General features: G+C 42.2%; 1 protein-coding gene across 5 annotated transcripts in view; it reads right to left on the reverse strand.

The window, feature by feature from the left end:
• Positions 1-17,991, reverse strand: part of UGP2 (UDP-glucose pyrophosphorylase 2) — a 56,144-nt gene that overhangs the window by 31,225 nt on the left and 6,928 nt on the right. For 3 of the 5 annotated variants that reach the window (XM_061622269.1, XM_061622270.1, XM_061622268.1), the window contains exons 2-3: positions 8,620-8,747; positions 6,553-6,660 (exon numbers count right to left, since the gene is read on the reverse strand). In XM_061622269.1, the coding sequence (XP_061478253.1) occupies positions 6,553-6,660; positions 8,620-8,733 (222 nt within the window). In that variant the 5' untranslated portion in view covers positions 8,734-8,747. Of the gene's footprint in view, positions 1-6,552; positions 6,661-8,619; positions 8,748-9,941; positions 9,999-17,991 lie in introns of all 5 variants that reach the window. The other 2 variants (XM_061622267.1, XM_061622265.1) reach the window with 1 other exon arrangement.

The following is a 17,991-nucleotide window of genomic DNA, read 5'->3' on the forward strand; positions in this document are numbered from 1 at the left end:
AACTGAGCTTTGGTAGTTACCGATTACGTGCTCAAGCTTTTCTAAGAAGTGAAGCTTGAAACCTCCTGACCAATAGATCTTACAGAAAGAAGCCCTTAATGACTTGGGCCCCAAATAACTGAAGGAGTGCCTCCTCCCATACAGCTCTGCCCTTGTGCTAAGATCAGCAAGGGAGGCTCTGTTGGCAGTGTTGCTTCCCCTCTTAGATCCATGGGATGGTGGCATATGAGAGGACCTTCTCTGTGATGGCCCCCAGCCTGTGGAACTCACTCCCCCGATATGCATGCCTTCTGCAAGGAACTCGAGGACATCCAGTGAAGCTGAATGTTGGAAGAGTCAGGAACAAAGAAAGTACTTCTTAACACAGCACATAGTTAAACTATGGAATTCACTTCCACAAGAGGCAGTGATGGGCACCAACTTGAATGGATTTAAAAGATTAGACAAATTAATGGAGGAAAAGGCGTCAATGGCTACTAGCCAGGATGGCTATGCTCCACCTTCACTGGAGGAGTCAGTATGCTTCCAAATACCAGTTGCTGGAAAACACAGGAGGGGAGAGTGAACTTTGTACTCTGGTCCTGCTTGCAGGTTTCCCATGAGCAGCTGGTTAATCACTGTGAGAATGGGATGCTGGACTAGATGAGCTTTTGCCATGCTTTTCTGTCAGCAGGTCAAGACACCCCTCTTTGCCCGGACCTTTAGGGGTGGATGAGCAATGTAAGATCTTGCCATTTCTTTCCATCCCCTGCCGTGTAGCAGCATTGCTGATGTTTTAACTGGTTTTTTTAATTGTTATTAAAATTGGTTAATTGAATTATATTGAACCTGACCTGGACCTTGAAGTGAAGGACAGGCTATATATACAAATACATAAATAAAAAAGATCACTATGAAGCACTAAGAGCAACATGGGAACACAGCTGTTGCAAACATTCTCTAGGTCTCAATTGATTACTTGGTTTGTAATATACACTTGATAATGACTTTCCCATAATAAACACAACTTTTAAAATTAGCTGTCTGTAAATATTTTCAGGCTGAGTTTTATATATTTGCAAGTGGCTTCACTATTAGTTTGGCAAGCTATTCACTTTAAAGGAGCTGCCATTTGCCTGATCCCATTGACTAATTACAAGCATGGGCTATGCTTCACGCTATTCAAATGAGGTTAAGACACCTTTAAGACCCAACAAATCCTTTTTCCCACTGCCAGATTTAAGATTCAAAATAATTTTTAACAAATGAGAGAGAGAGAGAGAGATTAAAGGTGTGCCTATTAAATTGTGCATAATGGTACAAAATTTCATTATAATAGTTTTTTTTTTTTTGAGGACGTGGAACAAAATTAAAGATAAGAAATTTAAACTTAAAGATCCAGAGGCATTATTTTAAAGTTACAAATAGATGACTGAATGCACAAATGGCAGATTTTAAACTATTTGCGACATTAGAGGAAGAAAAGAAGATGAATCCTTGGAAGCAATACTACTAACAGTGAGAAATATTCTAATGGAATTGAAAGGTCATGTATAATTTATAATAATCATGGGGATTATACACTAATAACCACATGCCTATAACTTCTAGTTATATTAGACCAGATAGTCCCTGGAAAAGCAGCGAGAATGGTTTTTCTGGCTGTGTTTTAAAGCGACTCTACCCTCAGCTGGACATGCCTCCCCTCCCTACTGCTCACTTCAGGCCTTTCAGGACCACCCACAGCAAAACGTTTGGCCAATCACTGTGTCTGCCTGAGCCTACAGAAAAATGTTCCCATTGCTCAAACCTGGAGGGGCAATGCGTTGATGTACCAATCAGCTGCAAAATGTGTCTGAAGCTAAATTTAAAAAACTGCACTGATGTTGATCCAATCAGGTTTTAGAGTAAAAAGGGACAGAGTTTGACTAGCGACGTATGCCTCCATTTTCAGAAAACAGAAGTGGAAACGTACTGGAACCAGAACAACAGTAAGGGTATCTCTACAACGCCCATCAACCTTGACTATAGGCAATACTGGCAGGAACTGATGGGAGTTGCTTCTAGAGGGCGCCACCTTTGTATTAAATCATAAATTTCAACACCAATTTATTACCTTCATGAAGTGAAAGAAAAGAGATACTGGAATTATCTCTAAGATTTTGCTTCTTAGAGCTATGGCACATATGTGAAATGATAAAATGCATCTCTGGAATATCCTTTCCCAGCAAGACACTCTCCTGCTGACAAGTATTAAACCATGCAACTTAGAAATCCTGAACCGGGCACACGGTAGGGACAAGTACAGCCTGATGGATCTGGCATGGCACAGTTCTGCTTTTCCCAAGCTGTCCCTTTAAGATTGTTCAGTCTCTCCCCACCTTCCATTATCTATAAATGGAAGAACTGAGGAAAGGCTGCCCATCACCAGCCTATTTCCACCCGGATAGCCAATCTCCAGTCCATTGCCACATTGATTGTTTCAGCCCCTACCCCTGGGCATTTTCCAGGCTGCCATGTGACCGGCCAAACAACATCAGTTGTCAGTCAAGACATACCTGGGTCAAAACTCTTAAAAGCAGGCTGTTGCCATACAGTCCTTTTGTCCCTCGACTGATCATCTGTGCTGCTGCATGTGAGGAGACCAGAAGACTGTAAGTAGCTATATTAGGAGAGACAGTCTTGAACTAAAAGGTTCTTATTGTTTTTTTCCTGAAGCAACATTCTGCCTCTTCCTTTTTTATTCTTAATAAATTTCATAAAGTTTGGCTGTTGGGGTCTTGAGTTAATCTGTATCAAAGCTCTCAGGATTATTCCAACCTCTCACGTGCCTAGTCAACTGGTTCATGCAACACACGAGTATGAGTGGGAATTCACAAAGAAAAGCAAGCTACTTTGGTCTCCGGGGAGGAACAGGTAAGCTGGATGTGATCTCTGCTTTCCCTTGTAATTATCTGCCCTGGATCCAGAAAGCATTCCCATCTGGGGTTGGAGGCAGCATAAGTGGGTGTGGTGACAGCCTCTGGCACAACTGGCCTACCCAGACTGGCAGTCATGGAAGAGAGTAAAAGATTTTTTTACCCACCTTTCATTACATCTGGTTTTTCCAGTACCTAAAACATTCACCTTACAAGAATGCCCAAGACTATTTCCAGTGACTCAGCAGAAGCTCTTCTCAGCAACTGAACTCATTATGCAATCTACTCCAAAGATCTGGCTTGTGCCAATGTTACAGCTCAGGATTTTTCTGTTTTGCCAGGCCTTTGAAACTTAAGAAATGAGCCTGGCCAGTCATACCTTACAGATGGCTGGGATACTGAATTATGTATTTTATTGATTATACGTGAACGTAATTGTGATTAACAAAACAGAGGTTTTTATTGTATTACCAAAACGTTTCAGCTTCCGCCTTCATCAGCTGCTAACATACAGATGCTGTTGCGAAGGTGGCAGTTATAGAGCTTTGAGGATGGAATGCTCAGAGGGGCTTCATTTGCAGAAGCTAAGTGATGCTGGCACTGTCCTCCAGGTTCAGGCCATGTGGTGCCAATGTGTCCAGACACATCGATTATATATGTTTATATTATAATACACCCTATGGTCATAAGTTAAAGGGTGAGATTCAAGTTTTAAAAATAAATATTACACCAGGGAAAGCCAATGTGATGCCCTCCAGATACTGCTGGACTACTCACATCTTCCCAGAACACTGGTCGTGCTGGCTAGGTTTCATGGGACAACATTTGAAAAGTGCCACATTGGCTATGGATTACACTATTATTCCTATTAAATTTCTTGAGATTTTAAATTACTTTCTTAAATTAGGTCAGTATTCCATCCAAATCTCTCAAGATTCCAATCCATCATGTAAATCTTAGTTGTTAAAGATTTTAAGTTGTAAATCATCTTGAGTGCCTTGGCAGAAAGGCAGTATATATATATATGTAATGAATTAACAAATAAAACAGCTCAACTGCATTACTGCTGTTTTCTCTGATAACAGCCAGTTCAGCACGCTTTTCAGGATGGAGCTCAAAACGTATAAACCTAGGATAGGGTTAAGAACATAAGAAGAGCCTGCTGGATCAGGCCAGCATCCTGTTCTCACAGTGGCCAGCCAGATGCCTATGGAAAGGTCACAAGCAGGACTGAGAGCAACTGCACTCTTCCCTCCTGCATAGCAACTGGTAGTTGCCAATCAATTGCCTCCCAAAACAAGAAACACCTGGCTAGATGCTTTTTTATGGGGTAGTTGTCTGAAGCACAAGGGGTGAGGCCAGATTACTCTACCCCTCAGGCACATTTTTGTTTTGCTTTTAAGCAGCTGTACACCTTAGGTGAATAGGCTGTTTTTGCTCTACTAAGCTCTACCGGAGGGAATGCCAAAATAACTCTGATTATACTCTGTTCCTTGAGCCAGAGGACCCTGCCCCAAGCCAGTAGTGCAGAACCTCCAGCCCACAAAGCTAATTAGGGCTACCAGGCTGCTTTGGAAAACCACACAGAACATTCCAGGGCCCAACATCACACATGACATAATGTGTGGAAAAGCTCAAGTTCTGGCATTCACAATTCTTCCATTGCATCTCTGACATGAATACAAGTTAGGGATGCAAAAGATCTTTCTTTGCAGCCACAGTTCAGGCCTTGGCTGCAAAGAGAGATTGTTCCTTTCCATACAGGTATGAATTCAAGCTTTGCTGCAAAGGAAAAATCAGGAGCAACCTTAAGAGTGAGCTCCCAATTCTTTCCTTTGAAGTTGGACCACCTGGCATCAGGGTGACATCACGTGATTGACAGGCAGGTGGTCCCACCCACCTGTCAAAATGGCCCAATGGGACAGTTCAGGATCTGGCCCACCAGCCAAACCCAGTTCCCCGCCCCTGCCCCAGACCCTCCCAGGTACCAGAAGTGTTGATTTCACAAGTTTGCATTTCAACCCTAAGAGCAAAACTATGTATGACTAATGACATCTGATTATATATATCTTTAAAGCATCTAGCATATTGGCAGCTGTTAACATCCAACCATATTATCAATAGTAACTCCAATCAGCAGAGAGTTTTAAAAAATAGCATGCCCGTCTTTTGACGTTTTATTTTGGCTTTGGGGCAGTTATCAGAAAAGCAAGGGTTAAGGCTTGGAATGTTGTTAGCTAGAGAATGGGGAGAAAATGTATTTATTTTATTTAACAAAATTTACATATCACTTACTTGACATAAGAACTAAACAGTTTACAAAGACCAATCTAAAATATTAAATATGTCGATAAAAGCAAACTTTAAAAACAAGTTAACAAAAAATTAAATATAAATAAAATCAGTAATACATAATAAAACTACATGCCTGAGTAAGTAAAACAAGAAAGTTTTTAGCAGGCACCAAAAACAATACAGCTGGGGCACCTACCTAATATTAATAGGTAGGAAGTTCCAAAGAGTAGGTGCTGTCACACCAAATAATTGATTCTCCGCAAGCAAACAATTTTTATGCATCCAGCATAAAAAGTGGCCCTTGAAGCCATCAGAGTTGTCTACCCCTGCTCTACATGAATGCTAAAGAATACCATTACTACCAAGAACCAAGATACCCCAAAAATACCGAGAAGACATCACAACATTAAAGAAAATGAGTGTGTGGTGTTTTGATATTCTATTTGCCAAAGCAACCAAATGCAGACAGTGATAGTCAATGCTTGTCCTACTCAAGAGTGCACCCCATGAAATGGACATGACTACCTTAGCTTCATTAATTTCAATGGGTCTACTCTACATAGGACTTAGTTGAATACAACCCATAGGCTGCAAAAATGCTACGGTCATAAAGAAACAATGCAAAGATGCTTACAAAACACGGATTTGCCCAAACACACCTGGATGACACATAAGTTTGAAAATGGTTCTCTGCATATGCAAAGTGAATTAATTTCCCATGAGAGAGTCGAACCATTCTCTAGATGAATCATGTCTAGGTAAAGCTCTGAAAGACCCTCCAATGCTAAAAAATATCCTTGTGAACACGTAACAGAATAAAAGGTTTAGGTAAATAAATATGTTATTACTGTTTTAAGGATTTTTTTGCTGATTTTTTCTTATATATTCCTTGATATGTTTTTATGAAGGTGCAGATTACAACTGCATAACTAAATAAATATTTCTTCCTCATTTGTGTGTTACAAAATTTATGTAGCTCAGCTTTGTTTCAGGATCTATTTGATTTTTATAGTACTCCAAAAAACACAGTATCTTACAGATGACCTTACCTGTGTGAGTCCTGCAAGACTTGCTCCCTGCACTGCAGGCTAATTTTCACCTGGCCTGGAAGGCCAGGGCCCTACCTCACTTCAGCTACAAAAGCTGCTGCAGGGGCCAGAGATCATCTCGCTGCTAGTCCAGAAAGACCTGCTGCTCAGGATGTCTAGATACTATCAGGGTGGGATGTTGTTTACGAAATCTTATTGAGTCAAGATTTAATTTTAAATATGTATTATTGTTGCTGTTATCGGGATTTGGGATTTGTAATTTTATTGTTAGACCTAATTATGAAGGTTATTCACATAATATTGCAACTTACAGAATCTTCTGGAGGTCTCTGGATCTTTCCCCAGTCCACAGAAGGTCCCTTTTCTTGTAAGAATCTGTGAAAGAGCTTTTTAAAGCCTTCCAGGTCTTTCTTGGTGTGCTGAAAAAAGACAAGGGGACAGTTTTTTAAAAAGTAGGAACAGTCAAGAGCACAAACCGCTATTAACTCCAGGGCAAGCCCCACTGAAAGGGAACTCTTCTACAACTCCCACAAACTTCAACAGTCCATATACCTGAAAAGTTACTGAGGGGTTCTCTTCCATAGCTAGGGGATGGCCATCACTACCATGCCTGCTTACAAACTTTTAAGATCATTGTCTAACCCAGCACTTCACTCATAGGTATTACCAAATTCTAACAGCTGTTGATAAACGTAACATTAATACACTTATCTAATCTTTTCTTCAAAGCTATCTAACTCAGTGCCCACCACATCTTGTAATAAACTCTTTGTGTCATTTATTAGTTGTGTCAAGAAATGTGCTTCATTCACTCTTCTAATCATTCATAAATTTCACACTATTCATTTTGGTGGGAGTGCCTCAATTGTGGAACCCTCCCAAGGGAGTTTATAGTGGCCCCAGTGCAGTTTTCTTTTCAGGCAGGTGATCAAGACTTTTTTGTTCTAATTAGCTTTTAATGTGTTTTAATTTTATTTAATTATGGCAGGGGTTGCCAACTTTTATAGGCCCAAGAACACATTTAGATTTTTGATAGAGTGGCATGGGCGGTACCACTCCATATCACTTCTCTCCCCTCCTCCAGATCAGCCCGCCATCCCCAAGAGATAGAAAGCACACATGCACTTCATTGTTCCAAGGGATTTGGGTAAAAGTTGGCTCCAGTAGAATTAGTCTCAGCCTTGAAAAGTACACAGAACTTGAACAGGAAACGGGAAAGAGTGTCACTCTTCCAAATTTCTCCATCAGCAGTATGTACTTTTCAAGGGAGAAAAGGATAGCCACCCTTACCTACTCATGACCAAGGAGGCAGTGAATTTGGGGGGGGGCAGAGGTTTCATGGGCTCGAGTGGAAGCTATCAGGGGCACCATCTCTTTTAAATAACGTTGACGTTTGGTTGTTGTAAGCTACCTTGGTTTGCTTTTTTTTTTTTTTTTAGCTGAAAAGTGGTTTAGAAAAGTTTTATGAATAAATAAAATATCTGGAGTGAGTTCAAACCTGTAACTTCTCTTGGGTGTATTTTCTCTAAACCAAAAAGGTCAAATCTCTTTAGCCTTTCCTTGCAAAGAATTTTCTCCAATATCTTGATCAGTTTAGATGGCCTTCTCTAGACCTGTATTCTTTTTTGAAGAGGCACCTACCTACCTGAACTACACATAATATTCTAAATGTAACTGCACCTCAGATTTGTATGGCATAACATTCATTCCCGATCCCTTTTCAAATAATTCTGAATCCAGAATTTGTGTGTGTGTGTTTCACTTCAGTGAGCTTCACATGGCAGTCACAGCTAAATGGATAATATACATGTGATTTTTGGGAGACTGTCTTAAAACGTATCACTTTGCACTTAACACTGGATCTCATCTGCTGCTTGTTGCCCATTCATCCAGTTATGCAAGATACGTGTTGAGTTTGTAGCCTTCTTGAGATTTTCTACAGTGTAAAATCCAAAGGGCTTCAACAATGTCCTCCTGAACTGTTATACTCAAGCCCAGATATCTGTGATGTTAAAGTGGGCCAGGTGGCTGGACACAAAAAGCACACTCTGCCACCTCAAAGCTTGGGTAACCATATCAGCTGATCCAGGCCAAAGATGCCATTAGTTTGGTCAAAATGAAAAGCAATCTCTAGATACTTTCTTCTACGTAAAATTGTACTTTACTACTATATGCAGTTCTATGGGCTACATCACGCTTGAGGACAGGAGAGTTCATAAACAGGCATAGCTTTTACACGTTTGCCAAGTCCAAAGATGTCTGTCCCAAACTTAACATGAAAACATTCATTAGTCCATATTTCAAATATGTGTCTAAATTTTGAGCTGTCATAGTAAAAGCATTTCCCTCATGTATGTTTAAATAATGAAAGTCCCCACCTCAAGTTCATTCTGTGGTGCAGTTGCAAGTATCTTATCCAGTTCCACTTTCATGGAATATTCCAGTTCTTGTCTAATTGCTTCCTGGAATGGGGAAGTACCGGCCTGAGACATCGCTTTGCTAAAATCTTTTTTAAAAATGAAGATAATTTTAGTAGATAGATATTAGAGATAACAAAATGCTTCTATAGGTTAACTAAAAATGCATTAGAAAGCACTGTATTTCAGATTTCTTTTCCACTGAATTTTGAAAAGCTACAGTGTGCTTCTGTTTTGTTACTCAACCAACAGACCAAAGGAAAAGGATGTAGTTCATTTTTTAATGCAGAAATGATAATCAACTTTGGCTGCAATCCAATCCATGTATACTCAGAAGTAAGCTCCATTGGGTTCAACAGGACTTACTCACAGGTAAGTGTAGATTGGATTGCAGACTTAGTCATTAAAAAAAAATCTAAGAACTAACAAGTATCTTTGAAGAAAAATATCAGACTGTTCAATGGCCAAGTGTTACAGATTTGCCAAGTAATATAACATTCCTCTCAACAAATTATGTCATATAAAAATAGAAACCTGTTCATGAACTGCCATGCTATCCTTAGTTAGCTCCGGTCTGTTATCACATATCTCCCTCCCTTAAGAGTATTCTCTTACCTACATATTCAGCCATTACTAAGCAACATGAAAAGCGAATTGCTTTACGCCTCTCATCTGTATTTAATTTGTTTTTTTAAAGCCATTTATTTCACACATGCAGAGATAACCAAATCATCATCTAGTGTTATGAGAATTGGGAGTGCTGATGTGCTTTATATTATGAGAAGCAGATTATGGTTTGGTAATTAATAAAAAAAATTCAATTCAATTTTTCTTTCTTATGGTCAATGAACAACATAGAAAGCATTCAAAAACAGCATAAATCATGTTGTCTAAATACATAAAATAGAATAAAATATCATTCATAGTATAAAATAAAAGTATTTGCAGAAATATTATTGAAATGTTGTTAAAATCAGACTTCTGAAAGAAAGTAACTGGACAGCTAAAATTAATTATTGATGGATTTTACATGCTGCAGCACAGAATTTACCTACAATGAAAGAAGCAGAAAGACATGAAATGCATCCAATCATCCTGGCAGGTCAACAGAAGAGGTTCAATAATTTTTTTGCGTAAATCTCAATAATAAAGACAATGCAAAAGAACATGAGCCACCAATTCTACCTCTCCAGAGCCACAGAGACACTTCCTTTCACAGTAAGGGATTTTTTTTATATCTTCCCTCCAAGACTGAAGAAGAGAGAATGGAAGGTTGGCCTTACCATAAAGAGTCCTTCTGGTCAGCAGAGAGTGGAGCACACAGGAATGGGTTACTCCTCCTGAAGGCAGAATCAAATCACTTTTGAAAAAAACTTGTTAGTGGCCAGCCAGAAGGGAAAGTAATATTTTCCCTACTTTCAGTTCACGACAAAGCTGAAGCATCGAGTAGCCAGCCACTAAACCTAAACACACATATAACTTGAACATCAGATAGAAAAACAATGGAACATTAGAGGATAAGTAAGAACGTTGTCATGGGAAGCCCTCTCTATGCTATTCAGGTTACTGCGCAAATGTGACCTCACCTAGGGGTTCTAGAGATGGGATCCCTCTGCCTAAGACCCTCTGCATGATAGGGCTGTATGTTTCAGTCTCTGATGATCAGGACGCTTTCTGTTCTCAGTCAGCAGAGGAGTGCAGCATACAGAAAAGAGATCTACTGAAGCAGTAATCCTCTCCATACTTGGGTGGGATGCAAATCTAGGCCACTACTCTCTGTGGAACCCTCCTGCAGAAAGTAGCATTGGGAGAGGCAAATCTGTCCACCCTATCATGTCTGAGGAAGGTGGGGGCACCAGGTGGCAGCTTTCCAAATTTCTCCAAGTGGAGCATCCCTGTGGAGCACTGTCGTAGCTGCTGCCCCTGTGATAGGGCTCTGGGCTTGGCTTGATAAGCCCTCATCACACAGTCTCAAGAGTCAATGACTGATGGTAGATCTGGATACTTTTAGGCCTTGCGCTTCTGGTAGGGGTAGAAACTGGGCAGAGCAATGTCTTGATCCCTATGGAAGGAAGAGCTAACTTTGGGAAGGAAGCTAGGATTCCGGTGAAGGACCGCCTTGTCAGGGTTGAACATGCAGAGCTCCTCCCTGATGGACAGTTCCCCCACACTCCTGGTTGAAATAACTGCTCCTACAAAGACTGTCTTGAGGGTAAGATCTTTTAGAGGAAAAGTCTGGGCTGGTTCAAAGAGCAGGCCAGAGAGTGCCTTTAGGACCAGGATGAAGTCCCAGAAGGGGAATCTGTGATGCACCAGAGGAGAGGAAGGGGGCATTCCTGATGAAACCTTTGACCTTGGTGTGTCCTATTGAATCCCCCCCTTGAAGTAGCACACTATCAGGAACTGAACTTGCCCCTTGAGAGTGTTGTGTGTTAAGCCCTGATCTAGGCCGTCCTGTAGGAAATCTAAGATGATGTTCATAAGACATTCCCTGTCTAGCAACTGCTTGCACTTGCACCACCTGTAGAAGGCCTTCCATATGAAGTTATAAATCCTTTGTGCAGAAGCTTTGTGTGAAGCTAGAAAGGTGTGGATGATTTTGTCAGACAGGCTCTTCCTGCTCAGTTATTGCCACTCAGCCTCCAGGCATGAAGCTGGAGCCACTCCAGCGGCGAATGGGGTCCTGCAAGAGAAGGTCCTGCATGGGGAGGGGCCTTGAGCTGAGTTCCATCAGGTCTGAGAACTATGGCCATCTCGGCCAGTGTGGGTACACTAACATCACCTAGGCCTGTAGGGCCTGTACCCTGTGAATGAGCCTGGTCAGGATGGAAAGCATAAAAGACCTATGGTCAGGGAGCTGACAGCACATCTACCTCCTGGGCTTTTAGATCCCAGTAATGGGACATGAACTAGTTCAGCTGTGCATTTGCTGACAAAGCGAACAGGTCTATGCACGGAGGGGGGCACTTTCAGGAGATTAGGAGGAACACCTCTCTGTGAAGGGCTTACTGACCCTGGGAAACTTGTTCCCTGTGCAACTAACCTTGGCTGTGATATACGTGCAGACAATCATGTGGGGGGGAGGACTCCTGATGTGCCAACTGGATGGCCCTGAGTCCCAGCCAATTGATGGATGGGTGGAGTTCTGGTCCCTGCAAAATCCCTTGGAAGAAGTGGGTTTGGCAGGTCACCCCTGGAATCTGTAGAGACAACTGACAGAGGGCACTCTGAGTGATAGTCTTTCATCAGGTGGGGTCAATGATGCCACCATTGTAGTCTGTCACTTCCATGGGAATCGTTATAGGTCACTTCAGACACTGAGCAATATGGTCCTGATACAGGAGGAGGGGCTACTGAAACTCCTGGGCATAGAAAAGGCGTCTGGGCATGGTGCAGACAGGCTTGCAGTTGGAGCTGGAGTTGCGCCACACATTCCAGGAAGAGTAATATCTTGCTCTGGGCCATGTCTGTCACCTCTCTCAAGTGCTGGAGACATTGGCTGGGAGTCAGCTGGCTCTTTGCTTTGTGGATGAAAAACCTATTACTTTCAAGGCAGTAAATGGTGGTCTACAAGTCTTGTTAGGCCCTGAGTGCAGAGGAGGAATGTACCCAAAGATCATCCAGGTAGGGGTAGACATGTACCCCTGGGTGGGTAGGTGTGCCACAAACCACCATGCGTTTGGGGAAAACTTGGGGGGTCAACAAGAGAACAAAGGACATAGCCCTGTACTGGTACTGCTTCTACTGGCTGTGTAATAGAGATGCCGCCTGCCACTTGTCCTGTATAGTGACTGACCCTATCTTGATGCTATTCAGGATCCACCTGCCTGATGTGGGGACCATCCATGCACTGGTGAATAGGTGGAGCTTGCCTCCAACCTGGGAACTTCTGGCATCATGCTTGAGGCTGCTTGGTGTTGTAAAGTTGCTACCTGTGGAATTGAAGTGATTTTTTTGTTGCAATGAGTTCCATGAAGAGTGCCAGGAGGCACAAACCTGGTGCATGGTTCTGTAGGTAGTCAGATATCCTCTTGGACAAAAGGACCAAGATGACTTTTTGCGAGACTTATCTTTCCTGGGTGCAGAAGGTAGAGCTTTCTTTTCATCTTTGGTTTCCACTAGGTGGGGATATAGAGACTTTTGGAAGAATCGCCCTTCTGTGTAGGGGAGAACAGAAAGACTGGCTTTGGAGTGGTGATCCACTTCCCGTTGCTTGAGCCATATAGTACAGGCTAGGAAGGAACTGTCTGCAGAAGCTCTCAGTGATAGGGCTGAAGTTTCATGTGTGCATCTTAAGGCTGCATCATTGAGCCTGTCACTGTCACTCTGATCAGTGAGGTTGCCCCCCCCCATTCTGTGGGAATGACAGTTCTGGCCCCTAGGGCAGGTATTGGCTCATCAAATGCTGGGACCTTGAAGCTATCCATTACAGCAGCAGGTAAGCCAAAGAGCTTTTCGGATAGTGAATGAGGGGCTTTGGGCTTGGCTGTGTGTTCCCACTCCTCCTTGACAATTCTTGGAATTGGAAGGGGATAATATGTAGTTCTCCCTCCTCAGTTTCCTCTTGGGTGACAGACTCTTTGGCTGACTTGAGCTGTAAGCAGGCCATGGCCTTAGAGATCAGAAGAGGGGACAAGTCTGGAGAATACAGCCATTGTGAAAGAGAAAATGTTCCTGCATCCCTTATGGGAAGGGAGGAGCAAAGAGTGGACTGTTACTCGCTAAAGGTACAGTCACCTTGCTGTATCACTCCCCCTCCTCTCAAGGTACGTACGTGGTGGTGTAGATGGCAGGAGGGGTGTGGGGCTGATCCTGGCTACCTCTGTGTACAGGCACTTCTTCCATCTAATCACTGAAAGGCAGAGTAAACAAAGAGAAAAGGCTGCTGCTGCAGTAAAAAATGAGCTGCTCTGAAAGTGAAAGAGAAAATGTTCCTGCATCCTAGTTGACTGTTACTTGCTGGAGGCAGTCAAGAACTGAAAAGGAGAAGGTTACCTCTCCTTCTGGCTGGCCACTAACAAACTTTTTTTCAAAAATGTTTCGATTCTGCCTCTAGGAAGAGTTAATCTATTCCTGTATGCTCCACTCCTCTGTTAACTACAATGCTTTTAGACCAAGAGTGTGTAAAGGTAGTTTGCGAGATTATTGAGTCGGAATACTCTGTCAGAATATAGTTGGAAATTGAGCCTAGTAACCTTGTTGGTGGTTCCACATCGGTCACATCTCGCCAAAGAATCACTCTGGCCTTTGCAAACCCTAAAGAAATAAGGTGTTCCAAAGATACTCCATATAACTGGAACTTTAGTAATAGTTTGCTTCCATACCGACTGGACGTCATTTTGTAGAGTAAAAGTCATCTTGTGGCGTTAACTCCTTTTTTATCATCATCATCAATTTATTAATCCCCTTCCAACACAATTGTCTCATTGCTATACAATAGAGCAGGAAAATGTTAAGAACTTGAAAAAAAGCAGATATATTTAAAACGAAACAAAACAAAACAGACACTCCTGGTGGGCACCCATTCACCTAGCTAGGAAACTCTACAGGAACAAAAAATAAGTTCAATTGTTTCTGGAAACTGCACATAGTGGGCACCTGTCATATTTTGACAGGCATGCTATTCCACAGGACATGCATAAATAAATTCTTTGAATATGTTGCTAGTCTCGGAAAAAAACATGGTTACTTTTGGATGACAACTCTAGAAAAAAATGAAATGCCAGACATAAGTAAGATTTTGAAACAAATGTGTTATTTTGTAATAGAAATTGTGCGCGAAGCTGACTGTTTCAACATGGGAACTTTGCTGTTTTTTACAACACTCCTGATTCGTAAAAGGGCATTTCCAGTGTTGCAATAATAGCCCAGGGCATTTCTGTTGTATGTGTAAATAGTTTTCGCTTGCTTAATGACTTTCAATATATGAGAATGCATGTGGCACTTTCTAATTCCTCTATTAAGCTTGCAGTAACCATTTTCCAGACTTCTGTCTTTCAGATAGCCAGGGTGTTGCAATGCATTTATTATAACAGAGGACAAGGGGAGATGCTGTGACATTCAAAAGCGTTTGGATTTTTAGTCAGAAGTATTTAGCCAGAAAATCTCTGATGTTATCCCGGTCAGGAAATGAGATGCACACATATCTCTATCTTGAAAATTAATATTCTAGTTTAAGAAGCTGTGCTCCAATTTTGCTTCTGTATCCCATGATTTTGGAGACTGAAAGATCATTATGGAGACAGATTTTCCTCCTCAGTATCAAGACAGCAAAACAAGCTTGGGAAACATTTCCCACAAAGGAAAGTTGAAAGTAACTATGTCCTCAAAAAGTTAAGCTTAGCTTGAGTTTCCAGGGGAGGAAATACACCAGGTCCACACAAACATTCTGGTAGCTTAATTTTGTAACATTTCCCAAACTGCTATCAAAGGAATCCTAGAATCATAGAATAGTAGAGTTGGAAGGGGCCTACAAGGCCATGGAGTCCAATGCCCTGCTCAATGCAGGAATCCAAATCAAAGCATTCCCGACAGATGGCTGTCCAGCTCCCTCTTGAAGGCCTCCAGTATCGGAGAGCCCACTATCTCTCTAGGCAATTGGTTCCATTGTCGTATGGCTCTAACAGTTAGGAAGTTGTTCCTGGTGTCCAGTCGAAATCTGGCTTCCTGCAACTTGAGCCCATTATTCCGTGTCCTGCACTCTGGGACGATCGAGAAGAGATCCTGGCCCTCCTCTATGTGACAACCTTTCATGTACTTGAAGAGTGCTATCCTATCTCCCCTCAGTCTTTTCTTCAGGCTAAACATGCCCAGTTCTTTCAGTCTCTCCTCATAGGGCTTTGTTTCCAGTCCCCTGATCATCTTTGCTGCCCTTCTCTGAACCCGTTCCAGTTTGTCAGCATCCTTCTTGAAGTGCGGAGACCAGAACTGGATGCAGTATTCAAGATGAGGCCTAACCAGTGCTGAATAGAGGGGAACTAGTACTTCACGCGATTTGGAAACTATACTTCTGTTAATGCAGCCTAATATAGCATTTGCCTTTTTTGCAGACACGTCACACTGTTGGCTCATATTCAGCTTGTGGTCAACGACAATTCCAAGATCCTTCTCACATGTCATACTGCTGAGCCAAGTATCCCCCATCTTATAACTGTGCATTTGGTTTCCTTTTCCTAAGTGTAGAACTTTGCATTTATCCCTGTTGAATTTCATTCTGTTGTTTTCAGCCCAATTCTCCAGCTTATCAAGGTCCCTTTGAATTTTGTTTCTGTCTTCCACGGTATTAACTATGCCCCCCAATTTTGTATCATCTACAAATTTGATAAGCATACTTTGTACCTCCTCATCCAAGTCATTAATAAAAATGTTAAAGAGCACTGGGCCCAGGACCAAGCCCTGTGGTACCCCACTCGTTACTTCCATCCAGTTTGAGAAGGAACCATCGATAAGCACTCTTTGAGTATGATTCTGGAGCCAACTGTGGATCCAGCTAATAGTTGATCCATCCAGCCCACATTTAGCTAGCTTGCTAATCAGAATATCATGGGGCACTTTGTCAAAAGCTTTGCTGAAGTTGAGATATATTATGTCGACAGCATTCCCACAGTCTACAAGGGAGGTTACCCAATCAAAAAATGACTTCAAAATAATGGTGACTTCAGGCCCTTGAATTGAAAGATTTGTCTCATTCATGAGAGCCAGTGTGGTGTAATGGTTAGAGTGGACTATGGCCTGGGACACTAGGGTTCAAATCCCCACACAGCCATGAAGCTCACTGGGTGACCTTGGGCCAGTCACTGCCTCTCAGCCTCATTCATATGGTTAAAAATATCTGCCAGGTAAACCAACCCATGGATAAAATCCTTTCTTTCAAAGTGTTCCAAGAATGGGGGTTTTTTTCTTTCAGAAAAAGTAGAACTTCTGCCCTTGATTCGTACATGCACTTCAAGACTTGTCCTCTTGAAAACCAGCGAACTTCTGTGGGGTAGAGAACCACTTCATATTCTGCTCCCATTTCTTGACAAAATCTTTTTAAAATGTGATGATTCATAAAGTTGATGACTTTTACGGCTGTTGACAAAACTTCTTTCAGCGTAGTTTTATTTATTTATTTATTTATTTTATTCAATTTTTATACCGCCCAAAGCAAGAGGCTCTCTGGGCGGTGCACAGCATAGAGTAAATATTATTATTATTATTATTATTATTTATTACACTTATATACCGCCCGACTAGCAAAAGCTCTCTGGGCGGTGAACAGCAAGGAATATAATAAAATACACAATATAATACAATAAAAACATATAACATATAACAATAAACGATCAAAAGTCAGTTACAACAAAAAGAAATCAATAACTTAAGTTAAAAATGCATTGGGAAATAGGAAGGTTTTAACCAGGCGCCGAAAGGATAGTAGTGTCGGCGCCAGGCACACCTCCTCGAGGAGACTGTTCCACAGTTCGGGGGCCACCACTGAGAAGGCCCTAGATCTTGTCATCACCCTCCGGGCCTCCCTATGAGTCGGAACCCGGAGGAGGGCCTTCATAGCAGAACGTAGTGAACGGGCGGGTTCGTATCGGGAGAGGCAGTCCGACAGATAGAGTGGTCCCGTGCCGTATAAGGCTTTATGGGTCAATACCAACACTTTGAATCTGGCCCGGAAGCATATTGGTAGCCAGTGCAAGCCTGCCAGAACAGGTGTTATGTGCTCGGACCGCTTGGTCCTTGTCAGCAATCTGGCGGCTGCATTTTGCACTAGCTGTAGCTTCCAAACTGTCTTCAAAGGCAACCCAACATAGAGCGCATTGCAGTAATCCAAACGCGAGGTTACCAGAGCATGTACCACCGATGTAAGGTCCTCCTGACTCAGATAGGGACGTAGCTGGGCTACCAACCGAAGTTGGTACAATACAATAAATACAATAAAATAACAATACGACACTAAAAACATACATTTTAAGCATTTAACAGCCTGGTATATATTAACAGCAATAAAATATATTAAAATGCCTGGGAAAATAAAAAGGTTTTAACCTGGTGCCGAAAGGATAGAAGTGTAGGCGCCAGGCACACCTCGTCGGGCAGACTATTCCATAGTTCAGGGGCCACCACTGAAAAGGCCCTAGATCTCGTTACAACCCTCAGAGCCTCTCTGTGAGTCAGAACTCGGAGGAGGGCCTTTGATGTTGAACGTAGTGAACGGGTAGGTTCATATCGGGAGAGGCGTTCTGCTAGGTATTGTGGTCCCGCACCGTGTAAGGCTTTATAAGTCAAAACTAGCACTTTGAATTTGGCCCGGAAACAGGTAGGTAGCCAGTGTTAACACGCCAG

This window comes from Rhineura floridana, chromosome 4 (genome assembly GCF_030035675.1).
Source record: "Rhineura floridana isolate rRhiFlo1 chromosome 4, rRhiFlo1.hap2, whole genome shotgun sequence".
Classification (NCBI taxonomy): domain Eukaryota; kingdom Metazoa; phylum Chordata; class Lepidosauria; order Squamata; family Rhineuridae; genus Rhineura; species Rhineura floridana.